This window comes from Bos indicus x Bos taurus, chromosome 26, assembly GCF_003369695.1.
Source record: "Bos indicus x Bos taurus breed Angus x Brahman F1 hybrid chromosome 26, Bos_hybrid_MaternalHap_v2.0, whole genome shotgun sequence".
Taxonomy (NCBI): Eukaryota; Metazoa; Chordata; class Mammalia; order Artiodactyla; family Bovidae; genus Bos; species Bos indicus x Bos taurus.
In genome coordinates, this window is record NC_040101.1 from 10,404,695 (window position 1) to 10,424,471 (window position 19,777).

General features: G+C 49.6%; 1 protein-coding gene across 17 annotated transcripts in view; it reads left to right on the forward strand.

Moving 5' to 3' along the window:
- Window positions 1-1,342: 1,342 nt before the first annotated feature.
- The window catches only part of FGFR2 (fibroblast growth factor receptor 2), a 107,452-nt gene continuing 89,017 nt past the window's right edge, over window positions 1,343-19,777 (forward strand). For 15 of the 17 annotated variants that reach the window (XM_027529502.1, XM_027529497.1, XM_027529500.1 and 12 more), the window contains exons 1-2: window positions 1,343-1,806; window positions 5,604-5,896. In XM_027529502.1, the coding sequence (XP_027385303.1) occupies window positions 5,731-5,896 (166 nt within the window). In that variant the 5' untranslated portion in view covers window positions 1,343-1,806; window positions 5,604-5,730. Of the gene's footprint in view, window positions 1,807-4,880; window positions 5,016-5,603; window positions 5,897-14,721; window positions 14,815-19,777 lie in introns of those variants that run through there. The other 2 variants (XM_027529498.1, XM_027529504.1) reach the window with 2 other exon arrangements.

The window sequence follows — 19,777 nt, forward strand, 5'->3', positions numbered from 1 at the left end:
ATTATTTTATTTTGCTTGAGACTCAGACTATTACTTTTGCTGTCACATTTCCAGAACAGAATTTCAGAGCCATTTGCCTGAAGCATTTCAATGGATCTGTACTCCTGGTGTTTCGGTAATTTTACATAAAAGTTCTCTGAGAGGTATTGTGAAGAAGAATGATTTTCTAATGATGTGGCACCATGAAAAAATATTTTCGTAAATGTTGTGAAGTGTGCAGTGTCAATGACCCATAAGCAACTGCCTTTCTAAATGCAGGAAAAGTCGATTTCCCAGGTCAATTTGGTACTGCTGCGCCATCCATCTTTAGGACTCCAAAGCACTTCTGGGTTTAATGACCTTTTCTAAGGAAAAATAATTAAGGTTTTTATCTATATTGTATTGGACTTAAGGCACCACTTCTTGGGAGCTGGATGAGTGGGGAAGGAGAGCAAATATGTTAAAGAATAAATTATCCTGTAGACACAGCCTAGTGGAAAAGGTAAATGGAAGATATGAACTTTAACCAGTTACAGCTTGGCATTTAGTTGAAGAATCTTAAGATTCAGAGAGGAAATGCTTTGCTCAAGGTCATACAGCTATTTATAGCAGAGTTGAGTCCTTAGAATCTTCCGAATTTATTAATCCAAAATTTTTCCCCCTCAGTTTTGAACTTTTCCCTAAGAGAGCCAGATTCAAAGTCAGGCTCAGCTGCTGCCATTACTCAGCTGGTTAACCCTGGACAAATAACATCTCTCACCCTGTTTCCTTAGCAGAAACTGGGAATATTACTCTGCAGGGTGGCTGTGCGGTTGAAAAAGAAGACTCTATTCCGTGTGCCCTGCCTATAGCAGAACCTCCGTAAATACTCGCTTCTTTGCTCATCGTTATCGTTTTGATGGACAGGCAGGCATGCCCCAGGTTACCTTCTCTCGTCTCAAAGTTTCAGTTGCGTTCTATTTCTCCCCCACGCGCCCCAATACCACGCAGATGCATTTTAAAGTCTCGTGGCCGGGGTGGGGGTGGGTAGAGAGCAGGCTTTCTGTCATTTATTTTGACTTGAATCGAGACAACGTAACGTAACCACCCGGCAAACCGTGGATCAGGCGAACTGACCAGGGAAGGAAGGGGGCGCGGGCCCCGGCCGCATCCACGGAGGATGCTGCCTGCTGCCCGTCTGCGTCCCGGTGCTGCCCGGGCCCCCTCGCCCTCCCCGCCGGGGTCTCGGGCCGCTTGCAGGCGTCGGGAGCCGTGCCGAGTCGGGGCGGCGGGGCGCGCGGCGCTGATTGGCAGAGCGGGCGCCGCCGTCCAGGAAACGGCTCGGGTTTCAGCGGGGGCGTGACCCGCCGGGAGGGGGCGGCGGCGGCGGCGGCGGCAGCGGAGAACGCCGCGGAGAGCCGAGCGGGCGGGCGGGCGAGCAAAGGAGCGAGCGCGGCCGCCACAAAGCTCGGGCGCCGCGGGGTCTGCGCGCGGCGTAGCTGGCCCGGCGCAGCGACTCCTTTCCAGGCTGGCGGGGCCCGGGCGCCCCGAGGCCGCGGCTTTCCTCCGCGCTCCAAGCGTTCGCAAGTTGCGAGCGAAGTTTGGTGGAGGAAACGCCAAGCCCGACTCCTTTCTTCCTCCCGCTCCCCAAATCCGAGCGCAGCCCGCGGGCGTCATGCCCGCGCGCCTCCGCAGCCTGGGGTGCGCGTGAAGCCTCGAACTTTGGCGCCGGCGAGTACCACATTTTTTTTTTTTTTTTTTTTTTGCGGGGAGTTGGTCGTTTGCTCCATCCCGACCCACGCTGGGCGCGGGGACAGACCCGATCGCCGGGGATCGTTGCCATTCAAGGTAATCGCCGAGTCGGGCGCCTCGGGGGAGCTTCGCGGGGCGGGACAGTGGGCGCGGTGGAAGCCCGAGACGCCCGGTGCACGGACTCCCGAACGGAGGGCTGGCACTGTGGAGGCGGCTCCCTGTGCCTCCTCTTTGGCTGCATAGGCGATGGGGGAGCTGGGTGCCTGCTGACGGCTGGCGTTTGGGAAGTTCTGCCGCTACCACCCCCATCCAGATGCTGACATCTGCCTCTGGCGTTGACACCCCCCCCCGCCCCCGCCCGCCTCCCTGTCAAACTCTGGCTGGCGCACTCCCGCTGGCCGGGCGCGATCCTCCGACCCCGGAGCTGGCGGGCGAGCGGCGGGGCAGCCTCGCTGGTGGCACAGCCCGGTAGGTCCCGGACTCGGAGGGGGCATCTTCGAAGGTGCCTCGTTCCGAGGCCCGGGGAGCCCCCATTCCGTCTCATCCAGGCCCGGGCCGGGGACCCTTCCCCGGGAGGGGTCCGCTGAGGTGGGGCTGGCAACACCTCTGTAGGGTAGGCGAGGGCTCGGGGCGGGGGGTGGCGCTCTGGGAAGGGGGCTGCTCCGGTTTCCCGATTGCAGTGCCCTTCGGCCTCCCTGGCCCGCAGCCGCCGTCTCGGCTGGAGGGAGCGCGGCTCGCCTGGGGCTAGGGGGCGAACTGGACCGACTTTTTCTAGTTCGCTGCCTGCTCTACCGGCAGCAGCTCGGAGATGTCGAAAGCACAGGCGAGTTCTAACTTGCGCGCTCATTCTTTCAGCGCCGGGGCCGCGCCGGGGAGTCAGCCGAGGGCCGGGCCAGGCGCTGGCTCCGACCCTCGCGGCCACGGGGCCAGGCGCAGGGGTCCGGCCCGGGGCCGTGGAGCCTCAGTCCCCCTCGCCTCCCGCTCCTTTGCAAACTCTTCTCCGGACCTTCCTTTCTCTCGCCCAATTCAATAAAACCACCCTTAAAGGCAAACCTTCTTTCACCCATTATGTGTTTGGTGTGAAACGCTATCAACATTTAAAACCCCATTGTCCCCTGGGTCCCAAATCCCTGTAAATCTTCCACCGGCCTCGACTCATTTTCATCTGAAAAGCCTGTTTAGTTTGAATAGAAAAGCAATCGGGCGCCCCTCTCTCTCGCCCTGGAATGTCAATTAAAATGCAGATTTCTCTGAGCTCTTTAGCGCCCCGAGAAGGGGGAGAAAATCACTATATTCCTAGCACACAAATGAAAGAACTGCTACAACTGAAACCGGGTTGGTGGTGTTGAGTTCTCCCGGAGCTGCTGCAAGTTCTCGTTGGCTTGCTGGGGGTTAACGGGGAATAGAAGTGGTCCTGGGTCAGCCTGTATTTTGTCTTGAGATTTCAGTGTGTTGAGGAATTCCCACCCCCACCACATCTGACCCCGTGAGAGCCCCCTGCTCAGTTCAGGCCTGGGGGCCCTAGGGAGGCTTGGAGCCTAGAAGGTGGGTCTGTCCCCTGGGGGCCTGGGCACCCCTCACCTTGCCTGGCACTTTTGACTGATGGGAAATCTGCCGGGAACAAAGCTCCCAAGTGCTTGGGTAGAGACTCAGTTTAGGTGGGTGCTATATTGACTTGTCTTCTTGAAGGGTGGAGGGTTTGGGAATGTACTGTAAACTGCATAGATCTGGTATAGGGACCACTCCCCAGCCAAGCCCTCTCGCTTGTCACTTTGCCTGTCTTTGGGGGCAGGCTTGTGCTGAGGTGAAAATGGACAGGGGGGTTGGGGAACGGGTGGCCAGGAAGAGCCATCCATCACTGGGAGGGTGACAACTCCTCCCGCGCCCAAGCAGAGAAGAGAGTTCCCTTTCAAGGGGAAAAATAAACACGCTGGGGCTTTCACTGAGGCTCAGACTCCAGGAAGGATTATGGTATTGAAGGCAGGAAGCTGGGATTGTGGCCGCCAGAGGCACGCTGGGCCTGTGTTCCCAACACTGAGCCTGGGGACCTCATTATCCCGCCCAGGAGGTCCCTCTGTACCTTTGTCCACTCGGGTGAGGAGTTGTGCAGACCTGCCACCCTCCACCTCCACTTTCCAGAGATTTGGGAAGGAAGCGGGGCGGCCGCGGAGCCTGGATCTGGAAATGGCTACATAAGTCAGTTGCTGGTGCAAGCTGATGGGGTGAAGGGATGGCTTGAGATTTTGCTGAGGTCACTCACTGTCCGCCTCTACCTGCAAAGGAAGCTCCTTAAGGCTGGGACAGGTGGGTGAGTCGGGCTGGGGAAGCAGTCTGGGGCCCACTCTCTTGCTGGGGTTTTCCTGGAGTTGTGTTAGAGGCAAAAAAATTCCCATGCATTCTGGAAATGCTTCGTAAATCAGTGAGAATGTTTGTGTGTTCTCCTCCCATGTGTATGTAGAAATAGATACGGAGTTATCTTTTGAGGCTCTTACCTCGAAGAGGAAAGAAAAACCGGCCAAAGAAATCCTTCAAGCAGTCTGAAAGCACGGGGTGGACGCACGCGCTCTTCTTTTGCTGTGAATCACATGGTTTCACGTGTGCTTTCTTTTGAAGAAGAGGTTTTCTTTTTTCCTTCTCTGAAAGTGGAGCAGCGTCCTCTTTTCCCCTTACCCACTCTAATCCTTAGTCAAGGCTGAAAGTTTTTTTCTGATGTAGCTTTGGGGACGCTCGAGCAGTATTGAAATCCTACGTCATAATCTGAAACATGAGGTCCGCAAGCAGAAAGCATGGGGTTTCGAGATTTGTATATTAAAGGTCTCACCTCCACCCTAAATCCTATAAAATGTGGTTCTTTCATATATAATTCACAGAATCTGATTGGATCAAATTCTCTGAAGCTTGTGCATTTTGGTTCTTATTCTTAGTAATTGATACCGAACAAATGTAAAGTCTTGGATTATCTTAAGCTTGGAAATTTCTCTTTGCTTTTGAATTAAATGGGTGAGCAGACCCATTGAACACCCCCTGGTAACTTCTGTTCTGAAATTTTAGCCAATAAGTTAGCATATTGAAAGTTATTGGTCCAATCACCTACCCTGAGAATAATTTACATATCATCGTCACCATCATCATCATTAATGAACACCCGTGTTATTCAAGGAGCTTGCATCTGCTCCGTTTCTCTCTCTAGTTTGAAGACCTCCACTAGGCCTGGGCTGCCATTCGTCACAGTGGAATGGGATTCAAGCTTTGAATCTCTTTTTGGATCAGCTGCTTTGAATGTATCGCAGTCTCGTTCATTCTTTGTAAGTGGCTGCTTGGCGAAAAGATTGAAATACATTTCTGCATTTGAAAATGAATCTTGACAAGTGTAAACTGGTGGGAATTTTTGGTCGCCTTCCTGGGGTTCTTTTTATTTTGCTGGTCTCCCTTCCTCCCGAGGGCTCCAGGGAGGGTGGAGCAAGCCACTTAGCTCCAGCCCCCAGAAGCAGACGCCTCTGAAGCCCAGTTGGCGTGAAAGAAATTAACGAGAGGCTGGCAATGCCAGCCGGAGCATCGTTAACTTGGCTTTTGTAGTTGCCCTTGAAACTAAGGTCACGTAGCTTTGGCTTTTGGAGGGCGGGAGAGGTGACAGTGGGTAGGAGGAGAGAGTCCACTTGCCCAGCTGAAGTGGCTGCACGTATCTGGGTCCTATAGCTACTCTTTTTATCTCTGTTTCCTAAGAGTAGGCTTTCTCAACCATCAGCCTAACACGTTTTTGTGGACCGGTCTGGTGGAAACCCCTGGGACTCAGGTGTGGATGGAAGGTATTTGCAGATGATGAAAGAGAACTGGGTTGAACTAAATTGGTGTTGGGGAAGATTTCACTGACTCGCAGTGTCTCTCTCCTCTAGAGGCTGCAGCAGCAGCAGCAGCAGCGGCAAGGCCAGCGAGCGGCCGCCGCAGCACCTTGGTTCCTGAGCCCACCGCCGGCTGAAGGCATTGCTGCAGGCAGTCCATGCTCGTAGAGGAAGGGTGCAGATGGGATTAACGTCCACATGGAGATATGGAAGAGGACAGGGGATCGGCACTGTAACCATGGTCAGCTGGGGTCGCTTCCTCTGCCTGGTTGTGGTCACCATGGCAACCTTGTCCCTGGCCCGGCCCTCCTTCAATTTAGTTGACGATACCACGGTTGAGCCGGAAGGTAAGTTATCTCATTTCGCTCTCGGGGTACCAAGTTTGTTTGGGGATTTGTCTGGGGGAAGTGGCACTGAGGTCAAGGCCTGTTTGAGAATCAGCTGCCCCTTGTGTTGTAAAGGAGACCTCCAAGAGCGGAGCTTGTGGCTCTCTGCCCCCTGCAAGCCAGGGATTATAAGAGAAGGTTCTCAGCTGTCACACTGCGGGCCGGGTGGTGTAGTTGGTGGTTTCTTGGCGTGTGCGTTTTTCTCTGTGCTGGGTAAGGGAGGCGGCTGGCAGTTCATCCAGTGCCAGGAGAGCCGTGGCAGGCAGCTCAGAGTTGAATACCATCTACCCTTGCTTACCCGAGAGAGTTTTGCTCACAATGTAAAGGATTGCAATTTGCCGGCAAAAGGAGTCACGCAGGGAAATTGCCAACCTCTGAAATGCTGACATTTTATTTTCATTGTCTAAGGAGAGAAAGCTTCTGAACTTCAGAGTGGAGAGGGTTGAGACATTACATTCTTTTTAGCCCTTGTAATTCATAATACTTAAGCCACACGTCACAGAGCGGCAGATTCTATTTTAGGTCAATTTGAAATGTACCTGGGCCTTTCCTGAATCTCTGAGAACTTCCAGATCTAACAGGGCGTGCGTTGGTGTTTCAGCTATGGAAATTGTATGCAGGCAACACATTATGCCTTTTGGAACATGCAGAAAGGCATGAGGCCAGTTGTGAGCACAAAACTCACAAGGGCTGAATTTTCCCGCCAGGCAGACTTGGAACCTCTTCTCCCGGGTCCTTCCGCGATGTCGGTAGCCCAGCCTCGACTTGGTGCCGCACGAGATCTGTCATCAGTAGGGAATATTGGTAGCTGAGTTATTTTTTGAGTGGTAATCCGAGAATAAAACGGCAGATCCTAGCACTCATCGCCACTTAATGAACCTGTTTGCTGAGAGCCCACCTGGTGCCTGCTGAGCTCAGGGGGCCTGCGTGGGCTGGGGTCAGTCAGCTGTTCTGGAAAAGACACCCTGCTCGGAAGAAGACCGCAAGCCCATCCAGGATCAGACGGGGAGGGGAGGGCTGTGTCCCCATCCAGGGGGGCTCCCACTGAGACCCTGAGTCATGCAAGGATAAAGGCGTATCTTTTTTTTTCTAAAACGGAGGTGCTTCTTACCAAAAGCAGCTCAGCAGTCACTAGTGGAGGCTTGTGCCCTTTTTCTTACCCAGAGTTACGGAGGTTTGTAGTAACCAGGTGTAGTGACGCTGCAGTGGCTTTCAGGCTTCTGGTAGGGAACGCGGTAGGAGTTTGTGTCTGAAGCGTTCACAGGCTCCGGCTCCAGGGATTATGGAACTGCCTGCTGGTGACGTGGGCGCCAGTGTCACTTGCGATGGGGATGCATGTTTAAAGGGCTTAACGTGAGGGAAAAGGTTCCTGGTTTCTGAAAGTCATGCCTGCACGTCTTTAATTTTGCTAATAATTAAAATGGATGTTTCTCTAATTGCCGGTTTTCCCTGGGGTGCATGGCTCAGTACACACACCGAGGCTGCTGAACGGGGGTGTTTCCTGCAGTGTGAGCCCAGGCATGGCCCAGGTTAGGAAGAAAATGTCATTTTTCATTTCGACTTTCAGGGCAGCGTGATTGGGAGTTTATTTCAACATAAAGTGTAAAATGGTCCTGGAGGACTTCTTTTTATCGTCTTTAATTATTGAAGGGAATTTAAAAATCTGTGTGCACATACTGGTAGGAAGAGGTGAGACAGAGATGGGGAGGGGGGTGGAGATGGACAAGGATGCAGTACCCTCGGCAGTTCTTTGTGTAGAAATGTGCATCCAACAATGTGAGTATTGTTGGAGGCTGGTCTTCCCAGCCTGGCATCTGTGAATGCACTTGGGGGTTGAGGGGAGGTGCCTGAATTCCCTGAAATGGTAGGTCATATTTTGGGGTTCACAGCTCCTATGAGGTTTGCGTCCAGAGTTGTGAGAGGTTTTTTCAAACAAAGGTTTAGTGGAAGCTGTGCAAAACCCTGCAAAGAGGTGGCGGCTTTGGAAAAAGCACACGGTCCCCTGAACCTCAGTCTCCTTTTCTGTCATCTGAGGGCTGGATTAGATCATCTTTAGGGTCTCTTTATTAATGTTAAATGAATACTAATATCTTCAGAAGCCTTCTGATGACCGCCTCAAGAAGGTTGCTGGGAGATTTAAGTGGGTCTGGATGCAAAACGCAGTTAGCACAGGTCCTGGTGTCTAATGAGTACCTGGGACAAGTTGTTGTCGTTCTTGGCGAGTTGGGCACGCCCATCTTCCCAGTCCCATGGGCTGGCTGTTCAGTTGCCAACACATCAGGAGACATCTAGGCTTTTGGAGACAGTTGAGAGGAAAGTTGCTCCCTGATGGAGGAGCAGCTGTGTTGGCTTTCTGTAGGGTCTGCACTTCCCCTGTCGACTGATGTGAGCCCTAAGATGAGTTCTTCCAGTGCAGGAGTTTCGCTTTGGTGTCAGAGGCTATTAGGAAGGTAATCTAATTATAGATGAGAAAGAAGAATTTTTAGCAACTGGAAGCAGACTGAGTTGGGCAGCTCCAGTTTAGGCTGTGGTCCTGGCGAATCGGAGAGAGACGGACAGAGTCCCCCATCCATGTGTGTCCATCAGTCGCTGTCTGTCCTCCATGGTGTGTTTTAACTGTAGCTTTGGATAAAGTAAGTTCAGCCTTGACTTTCTATCCTACAGGGCTTTATCTTGGAAGACTTTTTGGCTTGCTAATGTGGAAGCTCAGTTTAGATAAATGTGGCCAGAGAAAAATGTGACTAAGTTCCAGGAAGGGGCCCGAGCCCTCCCTCTAGAGGATCCTTTTCCAGTTGTCTCAGCTTTGTACAGTATCATCTCATTGATCATCATCCCATCCCATCCATCATCTATCATCCTGTCATGTATCAACATCATCTCATCTACCATGTATCATGATCATATATCCCGTCACCTGTCATGTATCATTTGTCTTCTGGACACGTTCTGAAGTGGTAGCTGTAGGTTTGGGTCTACTCAACTGACTTAAGAAAATAATCTCTAGAAGATTTTAGTTGTTAATATTCCAGACTAAAAAAATGAATATTTTCAGTTGGTCAGTCATTCTTGTCGGGGACCAGCTGTGCAGGGTTTAAACTCAGTTACTGACTCAAGGCGGCCAGTCCTCAATGCCAAGTACTGTTCTGTTGATTAAGGTTCTAATTATTTATAGTCAAGCTTGATTACCCTGTAGCAGAGAGGACTCTTGCTTTCAAATTCTTCCTGACATTGTCACCTACTCTGGTTAATTAAGTCGTTGTTGACTTTAACGACATCTTTGTTTACACCAGCCCAGTAGGAGTTAAAATAAAAGGCCTTTTCCAACCCCAAACCTTTAATTACTTTCCCACCCTCCAGAAAGTGTGATGCTGGGAAGTAACAACCTGGGAAGAAAGTAGTTTGCTTTTTTTTTGCAGTCAGTTTTGGGGCAACCTTCTGAGGTCATGCTGTCCTTAACTGATGTGAATTGGTCCAAAGTTCAATAGCAGAGAGATGGAGCAGGGGATCTACATGGAGACCTCACCACTGTCAGAGTTTTCCAGTGTGGGTTAGGTCTTTTGTTAGAAGTATTGTAAATGCCATAATATCAGCCATACGCATTTAATTGCAAGTTAAAAGGAAAGAAAAAAAAGAATATATCCGCATACCAAGAATGAATGATTTAAAATAATCTTCTGTTTTGTATTATCTGCATCTTTGTTCCTCAATATGAGTGTTAATATTTAAGAGTTGACTGTAACTTGATAGTTAGCATAGGAACAAGGACTTATTCTTAGTAAATTAAACCAAATGCAGGCTTGTGCAGTTAAATACACAATGAAGTACACATTCTTTATTAGTATATAAAGTATTTCACAATTCATAGACAAAGAGCTGTGTTTAATATTATTTCTAGAGCAAAAATTTAGCAAGCCCAGAGCATTGGTATTTGTATACTTTCTCTACTGGTCCGCTCTCATGCAGATTTGAAGTATGTGTGTGTTTTGCTTTTTATTTTAACCAATTAAAGCACTGAATGGCGCTAGTGGTAAAGAACCCTCCTCCAATGCAGGGAACATGATGAGACTCCGGTTCGATCCCTCGGTTGGGAAGATCCCCAAGAGCAGGGCCTGGCAACCCACTCCCGTATTCTTGCCTGGAGAATCCCATGAACAGGAGAGCCTGGCGGGCTACAGTCCACAGGGTCGCAAAGAGTCAGACACGACAGAAGCGATTTAGCAGGTGCACACCTGCTAGGTGACTAGCTCCCACTAGGCCATCACTGAAGACTTGTTGCTTTCAAGTCTTTCCCATTAAGTTGAGGGTGAGAATTCATAGAACTAGAGCAAACCCTATGAGATGTTTTCAATATCAAGCTTAATGAATAATTACATGGTTATGAAATAACTGGGGTAGTGTTTAAACAGGAAGAGCTTTGTTTAATGTTTACATTCTCAATAAAATGTGTCCAGGAGCCTTCCCGTTTGCAGTCTCTTGTTTGGGTGTTTACTTATCCAGGATAATTGTTAAAAGGCTACTCCCCCTGGCACACCCCTCCCCCCAGAGTTTGGCTTAATTGTACATTTCCATTAAAAATCCTGTCTTATTTTAGTCTTTAAAGGAAAACATGGGAAATGGAGTTTGGGATTTTAGGTTCCATAGGAAATACAACTTGTGTGTTACTTTCTGCTGTGCTGGTTAAGATTTGTAGCAGGGTGACTTGCCTAGGTAGGCAATTCAGAAGTGATTGTTTGGAAGTTTTTCAGGCTATGCCACAAATGGTTTTCTGATCCAGTGCGTTTTACGAGGCTGTGCAAAAGACGCATGGTCTTTATTATTATTTCGTTTTTCTGGAGAGATGACTTTAGCCTTCGATTTTGCATCCTTTTTGTGCTTTTGCTGTATCCAAGTGAGATTTAGCAATGGCTCTTGGTCCAGCTTCCCTGGCGTTGCAGGGCCTGGTGTGGTTAACCATGTCACACTCTCCCCGTGTCCTCCTCTGACTCTGCTGTCTTTAGTAGTAGTTTCTTTAAACTGACGGCGACCGTGTTGAAGGCTGTATGTGCCGAATCATGGACCTAAAGCAAGGGTGGAATGTTTGACCTTAAGCCGAAGAGGAGAGGGGTTTCTGATCATTAAATCCACGATGAACAAACCCTGAAGAACTCAGCTCTGACTTGCTAGAGGCTCTTGAACTTGAGTTTATAAAGTTCTATGCAGCTCGTATTCCATTTTGGGGACAGTGTTTATCTTTATGGGAAGCCTGAAGGCTTTCTGGCAGCCTGAGAATCTGTACACACTGGCCACTTCCTCCTGGTCACTCAGGTGGAACTGGAGTGACCCCACTAGATTCAGTTCTGGTTTTCCTGGATCAGGGAACGCGAGGAGGTGGGGAAGGGAGGGAAGGCCGGTTCTGTAAAGAAGTCTGGTTGAACAAGTTGCTGGCCTTTTCATCGTGATGGTCCCCCATGTCCTGGAGATATTTCTTTCCGAAATTAATAGAGGTCACGCTCTTCCCAAGTTTTTTTTTCTCACTCGTTCTGATTGTTACCATCCCATTTTAGGGCATGATAGGAAATCCAAGATGGTAGCCACATCCGTGGTAGGTGGCGGGTGCCGGCTTTCACTGGCCTCTGTTTGTATAACTTCAAGCTTTTACCATTTATAGATTCATGCAAAAGGGTATGTAATGACCAGTTTAGACCACGGTCGTCCTTAAAGAGTGTCAAGCAAAATAGGCATGCTTTAGAGCTTCAGTAATTTGTGTTTTAGGAACTTTGTACACTGATGGAGTTTTAAGATGTTGGGTGTGAGTTGTTGTCACTTATTCCACTTCAGAATACCATAAGTAGTTACGTCCCATCCTGGACTTTTGCCATGTTCATGTGGATATTAAAAATGTCAGCTTCTTCTTGACTGTACTGAGTCAGGGAGCTAAGGTGTGGCCTTCTCTTTCCTTTAACCCCTGTCCAACTAAAGCATGGTAAATTCCAAGTCGTGTCTGAATGGAATGCGCATAATATAGAATGTCGAGTCGTGGTGAACATGTTTTATGAGGAGGTAAAAAAAATAGCTTATAAGGAAAATACCGATAGATTCAGAATTGAGGACAAGGGACGTATATATTTTGTGATTTATATGCAGCACTTTACTTGAAAGAAAGAGCCCAGTTCTGAGCTCTGACATTAGTACAATAAACTCTGTATAAACTGTGATGATTATTTTCTATGCGAGAACTCCTTCTAAGTTACTATGTGTGACCTCTTTTTAAAGGCCAATTTACTCTTAAGTTTTTCCATACGTGACCAGTTGTAATGTTTTAAAGATATCAAGACGTTGAAAAAGCCAGCGTTGTGTGTTGAGGGGAGTGGGAGGCGGGGAGGTGCTGTAAGGTGCATAGGAAGATCTTTGTGGGGGTGAGTTGAGGGTTTAAACTCTTTGAAAATCCTTAAACTTCAGATCGTGAATAGATGATGAGATTGCCACAAAGGAGTGTGACTGCCTTCAAGTCGCCACCTTCCCTTGGGAACTCCCAGGTAGTCCAGTGGTTAGGACACAGCCCTTTCATTGCCATGGGCCCGGGTTCAATCCCTGGTCAGAGAACTAAGATCCTGCGTGCCACACGGGTAGCCCCTTACCCTCCAAAGAAGCCACCTCCCTCCCATCCCTCTAAGCCTCCTGACCTTGATCGAAACATGTTGCCTTCTTAGCTGACCCAGGTGGGCACACAATTATAGATCCTAAATATTATAAAGGTTTCCGATTGAAAATCACTCACTCACATCTGTAAAAGACCAGGAATCCTCCACATAATTAGCCTAAATTCTACATTTGCTTTTTTTTTTTTCATAGAAATGAATAAAATCATTTTAAATGGTATGTGATGTGCTTTCTGGGGACAGAAACTCTCCAAAAGAACTTGGCCTTGAGAGCTAGACAAGGCAGGTTTGACTCTATGATCTACTGGTGCTGTGACCTTGGATTTGTTAGACAACCTCTCTGAGCCTCCCTTTCTTTATCAAAAAGTCTATCTGATAATAAATATCTTGTAAGGGGTACCTTAAGGATTAAATGCAAATGGATGTAAAGCCATCACTGTAGTTCCTGGCAGATACTAGGTGCTCAGTAAGTGCCTGTTTCCTCCCCGCCCTACCCAACTTCCTCCTTGAAGTTAAAACCTGAGATAGGATGTCCGGTCAATATTTCAGGGATGTTTACCCTACCATATAGGATGACAAGTCTTCTGATGAGAGGTTTTTACATTAATTAAAATAGAAAGGGAGCTCTTGGCCCTGGTTTTAGCCAACCCTTTTTATTATCTGGGGCGTTTACAAATCTGGACTTTAGAAATTGGATCCTCTTGCTGCTTGCGGTCCAAGTAGTTCGGGGTTGACTTTTTTTTCCCTGTCGAAAGAAGTCATTCGCAGCTATGTAATAATAGCGGGATGTGCGCTTGACAAAGAGCAATGTATTTTCTCAGGGAGTTCTGTGTTTGGGGGCTTCCAGATGAAGCATTGTCAAAAGGCCCTATGAAGAAGAATGGGGGGAGACCTCCCTGGCAGTCCAGCAGCTAGGACTTCATTCTTCCACTGCAAGGGGCATGGGTTCGATCTCTGGTTGGGGAACCAAGGTCCTGCCTGCTGTGTGGTTTGGCCAAAGAGAAAGAAGGATGGAGAGAGGGTTATGGGATTGGTTGGTGGGAAGGAGGGGTGTTGCATTCTCTGCCTGGGTCCTGGCCCTTGAGGGGTGTCCAAAGCATGTTAAGACGGGCTTGCCAGGTTGGTATGTGGTGGCTTCTTCCAGGCGGCCTGCTGGGCCTTCCTCAGTGCACAGGTGTCTGGACTTCCAGTCTTCATGGCAGGGAGCTGGTTATGGTATCCTTGGTACTGGGGGTGGAGGGGAGCTGAGTGGTTATTTGTATGTTACAGCCCGTGGGGGTTACCTGACAGGACAGGTGGGGCGGGGGTAAGAAGGATGAGGGTGTGAGTAGGGGTAGGCAGTGTGGGTGGGGTCATCGTCTTTTTAGCCCATTCATTCCTTGAGAGGATGAGAATGCAGATGATAACAATAATTCTTATTGTTATCACATCTGTTAAGTGCCTGCTGTGTGTTGGACCTTGTGCGAGGTACCTTGACATATTATCTCTAATCTTTTTTCCCTGGTTTTATTGAGATATAATAGACAGCACTGTTTAAGATGTACAGTGTTATGATTTGACTTATATGTATTGTGAAATGAGGACCACAGTAAGTTTAGCTAACATCCAGCACTTCATATAGACACACACACAAAAAGAAAAAGCAAGTTTTTTTCCCTTGTAATGAACACACTCAGGATTTACTCTCAACAGCATTCATGTATACCGACTATACGGCAGTATTAACTGCAGTCCTCGTGTTTACGTTTTATCCCTGGGACTTCTTTCTCTCGTAACTGGAAATCTGTTCCTTTTGACCCACTTTCCTGTAGATCCTCCTCCCCACACCGTCTCTAATCTTAATAACGCAGCAGACCCCAGCTATTCACATTCCCATTTATACGGACGAGACTCTTGACCTAGACTCTTGGAGATGAAATGATTCCTCCAAGACTCCATAGTTAGTGAGCATGGGCCCAGGCCTTGGGATCAGTTTATTGGTGCAGCAAAGATTCCCCAATGCATGCCTCTTTCCTGAGCAGGAGGGTCTTCTGTGGGATCTTTTGGGGGCCTGCTTATTCCTAAATCTGTCATCTGACTCTCAAACATGTAAGGACACTGCTGGTTAATGCTGTTTCTTTTCATCTGTCCACATCTATTCCCCTAAAGCTATTTGAAGAAAAGTCATGGCAGTAAAACCATTCCAGTAATTACTGCCTTGGGATTCTTCTGGAACGGCCTCTGGTGGTATGTCGCTTATCGGTAAGAAGCTAACCCTTTCTGCTGCCCAGGAGATCAGAGGGTGGCTGCTCTGAGTCCCAGTTAGTGTCCCAGGCTGAGTCACGTGGCAGGGAGTCAGGACGGCAGGACTTTGCCCCCAACACAGCAGCTCCAGGCCATCCTGTTCTTTTTGTCCCGAGTGCCTTGGGTGGTCTGCCCTGGGACCTGCTCAGTGTTCAGTGTTGGTTCTCCGTTTGACGTTGTATTAAGCTTTTCTTGAGCATCTTCTGATTTGAGATTGGGTCAAGGCCGACCTATGAGACTGCTGGTATACCCAGGGCTCCTGCAACCTGCGGTCGTGGACATGATGCATGCTGGGCCTGCTAATGTCAGAGACCAGGAAAGCAAAAAAAAAGTACAAAGTAAAAATAAAAGGGGGGAAAAATTCCAAGAATGAAAGGGCAGAAGCTCCAACACCTACACTTCCTGCGGCCTTGGCCAGGAAGAATGTCCTAGGGGAAAAAAAGAGGCTGAGGAACAGAGCCCATTTTTAAAGCAAATGGAGTTCAGTTTGATGATTTTTTTTTTTTTTTTAAAGTGCTCTCTGAGTGGTTCCAGCTAGACGTGGGGGTGAATCAGGGCTGGTTCAGTTAGCCATACTTTGCACCGATCACCTGCTCGGTGGATGCAGAGGACACCAGTGTTCAGCAGGTGTCTCTGTGTGGGGGAGAAGTTGTATGATGCGTGGCGGGGAGGCAGCACCACAGCGTGTCCCCTCTGAACCTCAAAGCCCTGATGTAGCCGCAGCTTCCAGACCCTAGTGCTGTGGCGTGGCTGTGGCACAGCTTTCACGTTGCAGCGTAATCGCTGTGGGTGCGTAGTTTGCCCCTCAATTAAGTTGAGACCCTACTGCTTCCTACTCTGTGCCAGGCTCAGTGGGGATAAGAGTGGCAAGCAAAAAAGTCTCAAGTCCTGTGGAGTGGGGGATGGGGAGATGGGCTTTTGTCAAATAATTGCAAAAAACAAGGGGCCCCTTCCAGCCATTCTGAGGTGAAGGTCCTCAGAAGTAAAAGCGTGGCGTGTCTCGAAGGGGTTTGGGGAGCCCCGAGGGGACCAGTGTGCTGGAGAGAAGACTACAGAAGGAGGCCAGGCCACGCGGGGTAGAGGCAGCCTACGTGCCATGTCAAGGATTTTTCTGGGTCCCCCAGCTGTGCAGCTTCCTGAAGCTGGTCTTTGAAGGCAGTGGGTACCCCCTTGACTCACTGGCAAACCCACCACATTGGCCCTCTAGTCAGCCCCAGCCAGACATGCCGGCCAGGTTACTCTGTGCCCAGTTTGGGTATTGTCCTGGCCTCTCTGCCCATCAGGTGAGAGGTTTTGTTGTAGTTGCTATTTAGTTGCTAAGTTTTGTCCAACTCTTTGCGACCCTGTGGACCGTAGCCCACCAGGCTTCTCTGTCCATGGGATTTCCCAGGTAAGGATACTGGAGTGGATTGCCTTTTTCTCCTCCAGGGGATCTTCCTGACCCAGGGATCAAACCTGCGTCTCCTGCACTGGCAGGCCAGATTCTTTACCACTGAGCCACCTGTGCCCACAGTTAAAGTTATGGCGAGTGAGGAGGTCAGGGGCAGCCTGCAGTTGGCCCTTGTATAGGTCGTTTCTTCTTTCCCCTTGTCTATCTGGAGCTGCAGTTTCTTGCTTGACCCATGTGGAAGGAGGGAGATTGCCCAGGAAGCCAGGGCCTGGACTGGGTAATGAACATGATTCTGCTCCCATCTTCGGGGCCTTGCCTGGGGACTCAGAGGTTTGAATAAGGCTCCCTCCTCATGCCCTGGAGAGGGGTGAATAGTCTCCACTTAAGAAAGGACCTGGTATGCCCTTGTCCACATTTCGGGAAGCTAAGATACTGGGGAGCCTTGCACAGCCCTTTCCAGATCAGATGCTCTTGAGGGTTTTGAAAGGCGCTCTGTTGGGAGGTGGATTTCCCCAGTGGCTCAGCGGTCAAGAATCTGCCTGCAGTGTAGGGGATGCTGGAGACTCAGGTTCAATCCCTGGGTTGGGAAGATTCCCCTGGAGGAGGAAATGGTAACCCACTTACCATTCTTGCTGGAAAGTCCCATGGACAGAGGAGCCTTGTGGGCTACAGTCTGTGGGGTCCCAAAGAGTTGGACAGAACTGAGTGACTGAGCACTCGCTCGTGGTGGGGAGGTAGAGACTCTTCAAAGTTTGTTTGTTTTCTTGAAGCCTTCACCTCCATGCAAATAGGCGGCTCAGAGTTGGGGAGAAAGGTTAACCACGGTGGCGCCTATCTTAATTTGGAATTTCCTGAATGAATGTGGTTTCAGTCCTCCAGCCCAGGATCCCCCTAGAGAGACTTTTCTCCGCAAATCACCGGAGAAAAGTGATCCCTGTCCCTTGTCTGGCCTCCCTGGGTCCTGCGGGGGCCCAGCCAGCTGGGGATGGGCCCCGCCCACTGCAGAGGCTCCCCGCCCCCTCTGACTTTAGGGGTACCTCTCCCAGGGGTCCTTCTGATCCAGCTGCCCGTTGGAGACCCTGTGGGCTGTGAATCTGTGCTTTTGCCCAAACGCAGTTGCTTCTATGGCCGGGCCTGAACTTGCAGGGCCAGGGCTGCCAGATCAAACCCATGCAAATGAGGAAGCCCATCTGTTTCCTAGTATCCAGCTGCTGTCCCTTCATTTGCAAATGGCTGGGATGCTGTTGGGGGAGGGAACCCGTCTAGGGATACATCTGCAGGCTCCTAACCGGTGTTGAAACTGGGGTCCTGCTGAGAGAAGAAAGGACAAGCCCTTTAAGTAAACTTGCTGAACAATACCCCCAAAAGGTCCCCAGTTACAGATGCAGGAGGCAGTCTTGCCCTCTGGGAAGAACTCTTCACCTTCCCTTCCCTTCCCTCTTGCCTCCCCCGCCTCCGCCCCCATTTGTCACTGGGGTCACTTTCAAAGTATTCGTGTATTCAGAATGTACTCACTGAGGGAGGGGCTGGGGAAAATGTCACATTTGGACAGTGATCTGACCATTAAGGGACTTCCTGGTGGCTCAGATGGTAAAGAATCTGCCTGCAATGCAGGAGACTGGAGTTCAATCCCTGGGTCAGGAAGATCCCCTGGAGAAGGGAATGGCAACCCATTCCAGTATTCTTGCCTGGGAAATTCCATGGACAGAAGAGCCTGGCAGGCTACAGTCCATTGGGTCACAAAGAGTCGGACGTGACTGAAGCGACTAACATTTACACTTTAAGGGACTTAGAGGGCAAATGTATCCACTTGAATTGGCACTGGTTATTCACTTTATGTTAGTAATGGGCCCTGTGAGCCACAGATAATGCTAAGGTGGTAAGCTGACCAACCGCCCCTGAAAACTTGTTTCTGGAATGCAGTCAGATTGCTGGCTTTGGAGCTTGCTCTCTGGAATGCTGGCCAATTACCCTACTCGCTGGAACCCAGGGCCTCAGGCATTCAGGATTTTTTTGTGGCCCGCCATGGGGTTGCCATTAGTCATCCATGGGTCGAGCTGGGATCCTCTTTCTTAGGGAGTTCTGTGGGGGTTACTGTGCCCCCCCCATTACAAGTAACTCAGATTTGTTGGATGAATGACTAGTAAATGGTATTTTCATAAGCCACAGGCCTCTTCCTTTACGAAAGGAATCAAACGGGTGTTGTACACGGCTGTTGATAACGGTGACTCTTACAAGATCCTTGAATGTTTAGGAACATTCCAGAAATCCCTGCTCCAGTAACTTATATACATATTATGTGGTAGATTTGTTCTTTTGAAAGAAAACTCTGTTTTAAAGTCGGACAAATGCAAATTGGGGTTCCCTCGTGATTTTTTCGTTGTTCAGTCACTCAGTTGTGTCCGACTCTTTGTGACCCCATGGACTGTAGCATGCCAGGCTTCCCTGTCCTTCACCATCTTCCAGAGCTTGCTCAAACTCATGTCCATTGAGTCAGTGATGCCATCCAACCGTCTCATCTTCTGTTGTCCCCTTCTCCTCCTGCCTTCAATCCCACATGATTGGAAAAATATTAAGAAAATCTGCTGATCAGTCATATCAAGCTATAGCCCACAAGAGGAAGCCTGTCCCGTGCTTGAGCGTGGGCAGGGAACCTCTGCTGGGGTGGGGGACTTCTCTCAGAGGTACCCCCACTTGCCAAAGGCCTTCCCAGGCAGCCTCTGGTTTTGTCCCCATGGTGACCCTGACCCAGCCCAGAGGTAGCCAGTTCTACCAAGCAGGACTCTGAGGCTCGGAGCTGTGAAGGGGCTGCCCAAGTGGACTGGGTTCATCACTGCTACAGCAGGCCTCCAGCTTGTCCTGGGATCCTGGAGCTGGGCTTCTCATGAGATGGCCCTTGGACCAGGAACATCAGCATTACCTGGGAACTTGCAAGAAATCCAGAATCTCAGACCCTACCTCAGGTCTCCTGGCCTAGGAACTTTGGAAGTGGGGCCCTGGAAGCTATGTCTGGATGGTGTTTATGCAAAGTCTTTATGCAGCGTGCCCGCCCCAAACTCTCACTTGGAATGGGTGGTGGATGGAGACAGACTGTATTCTGTAGGAATATACTAGATGGAGAAACAAAGACCTGATGAATTGGAGATGGGAGCCATGCAGTCTGTCTTAATGGGAATCAGAAGAGTTTTCACAGATGAGATATTTGAGCTGGGCTTTGAAGGCTGAATAGGAGTTTGCCATGCAGGGTATTGGGACTGGGGTTGTAGGTAGAGGGAACAGTGCCCATATGAACAGACACGCCTAAGCTGTGAGTGGGCGGGGAGAGGCATCTAGGGCCAGGAGCAACCACGGCCTTAGCCTGGGTGATGTTCTTTGCGTTTTATCTTGTCAAAGTGTGGAGTGGTCTGTGCCCTCTGCCTTTTTTTTTTTAAATTAGAGGTAAGATTTGCTTTTCAAAAGATTACTCTAGTGGCTCATGATGAACATGGGGCCTACCACAGATGATGAGAACTGCAGAGATCTTTCAGAGAG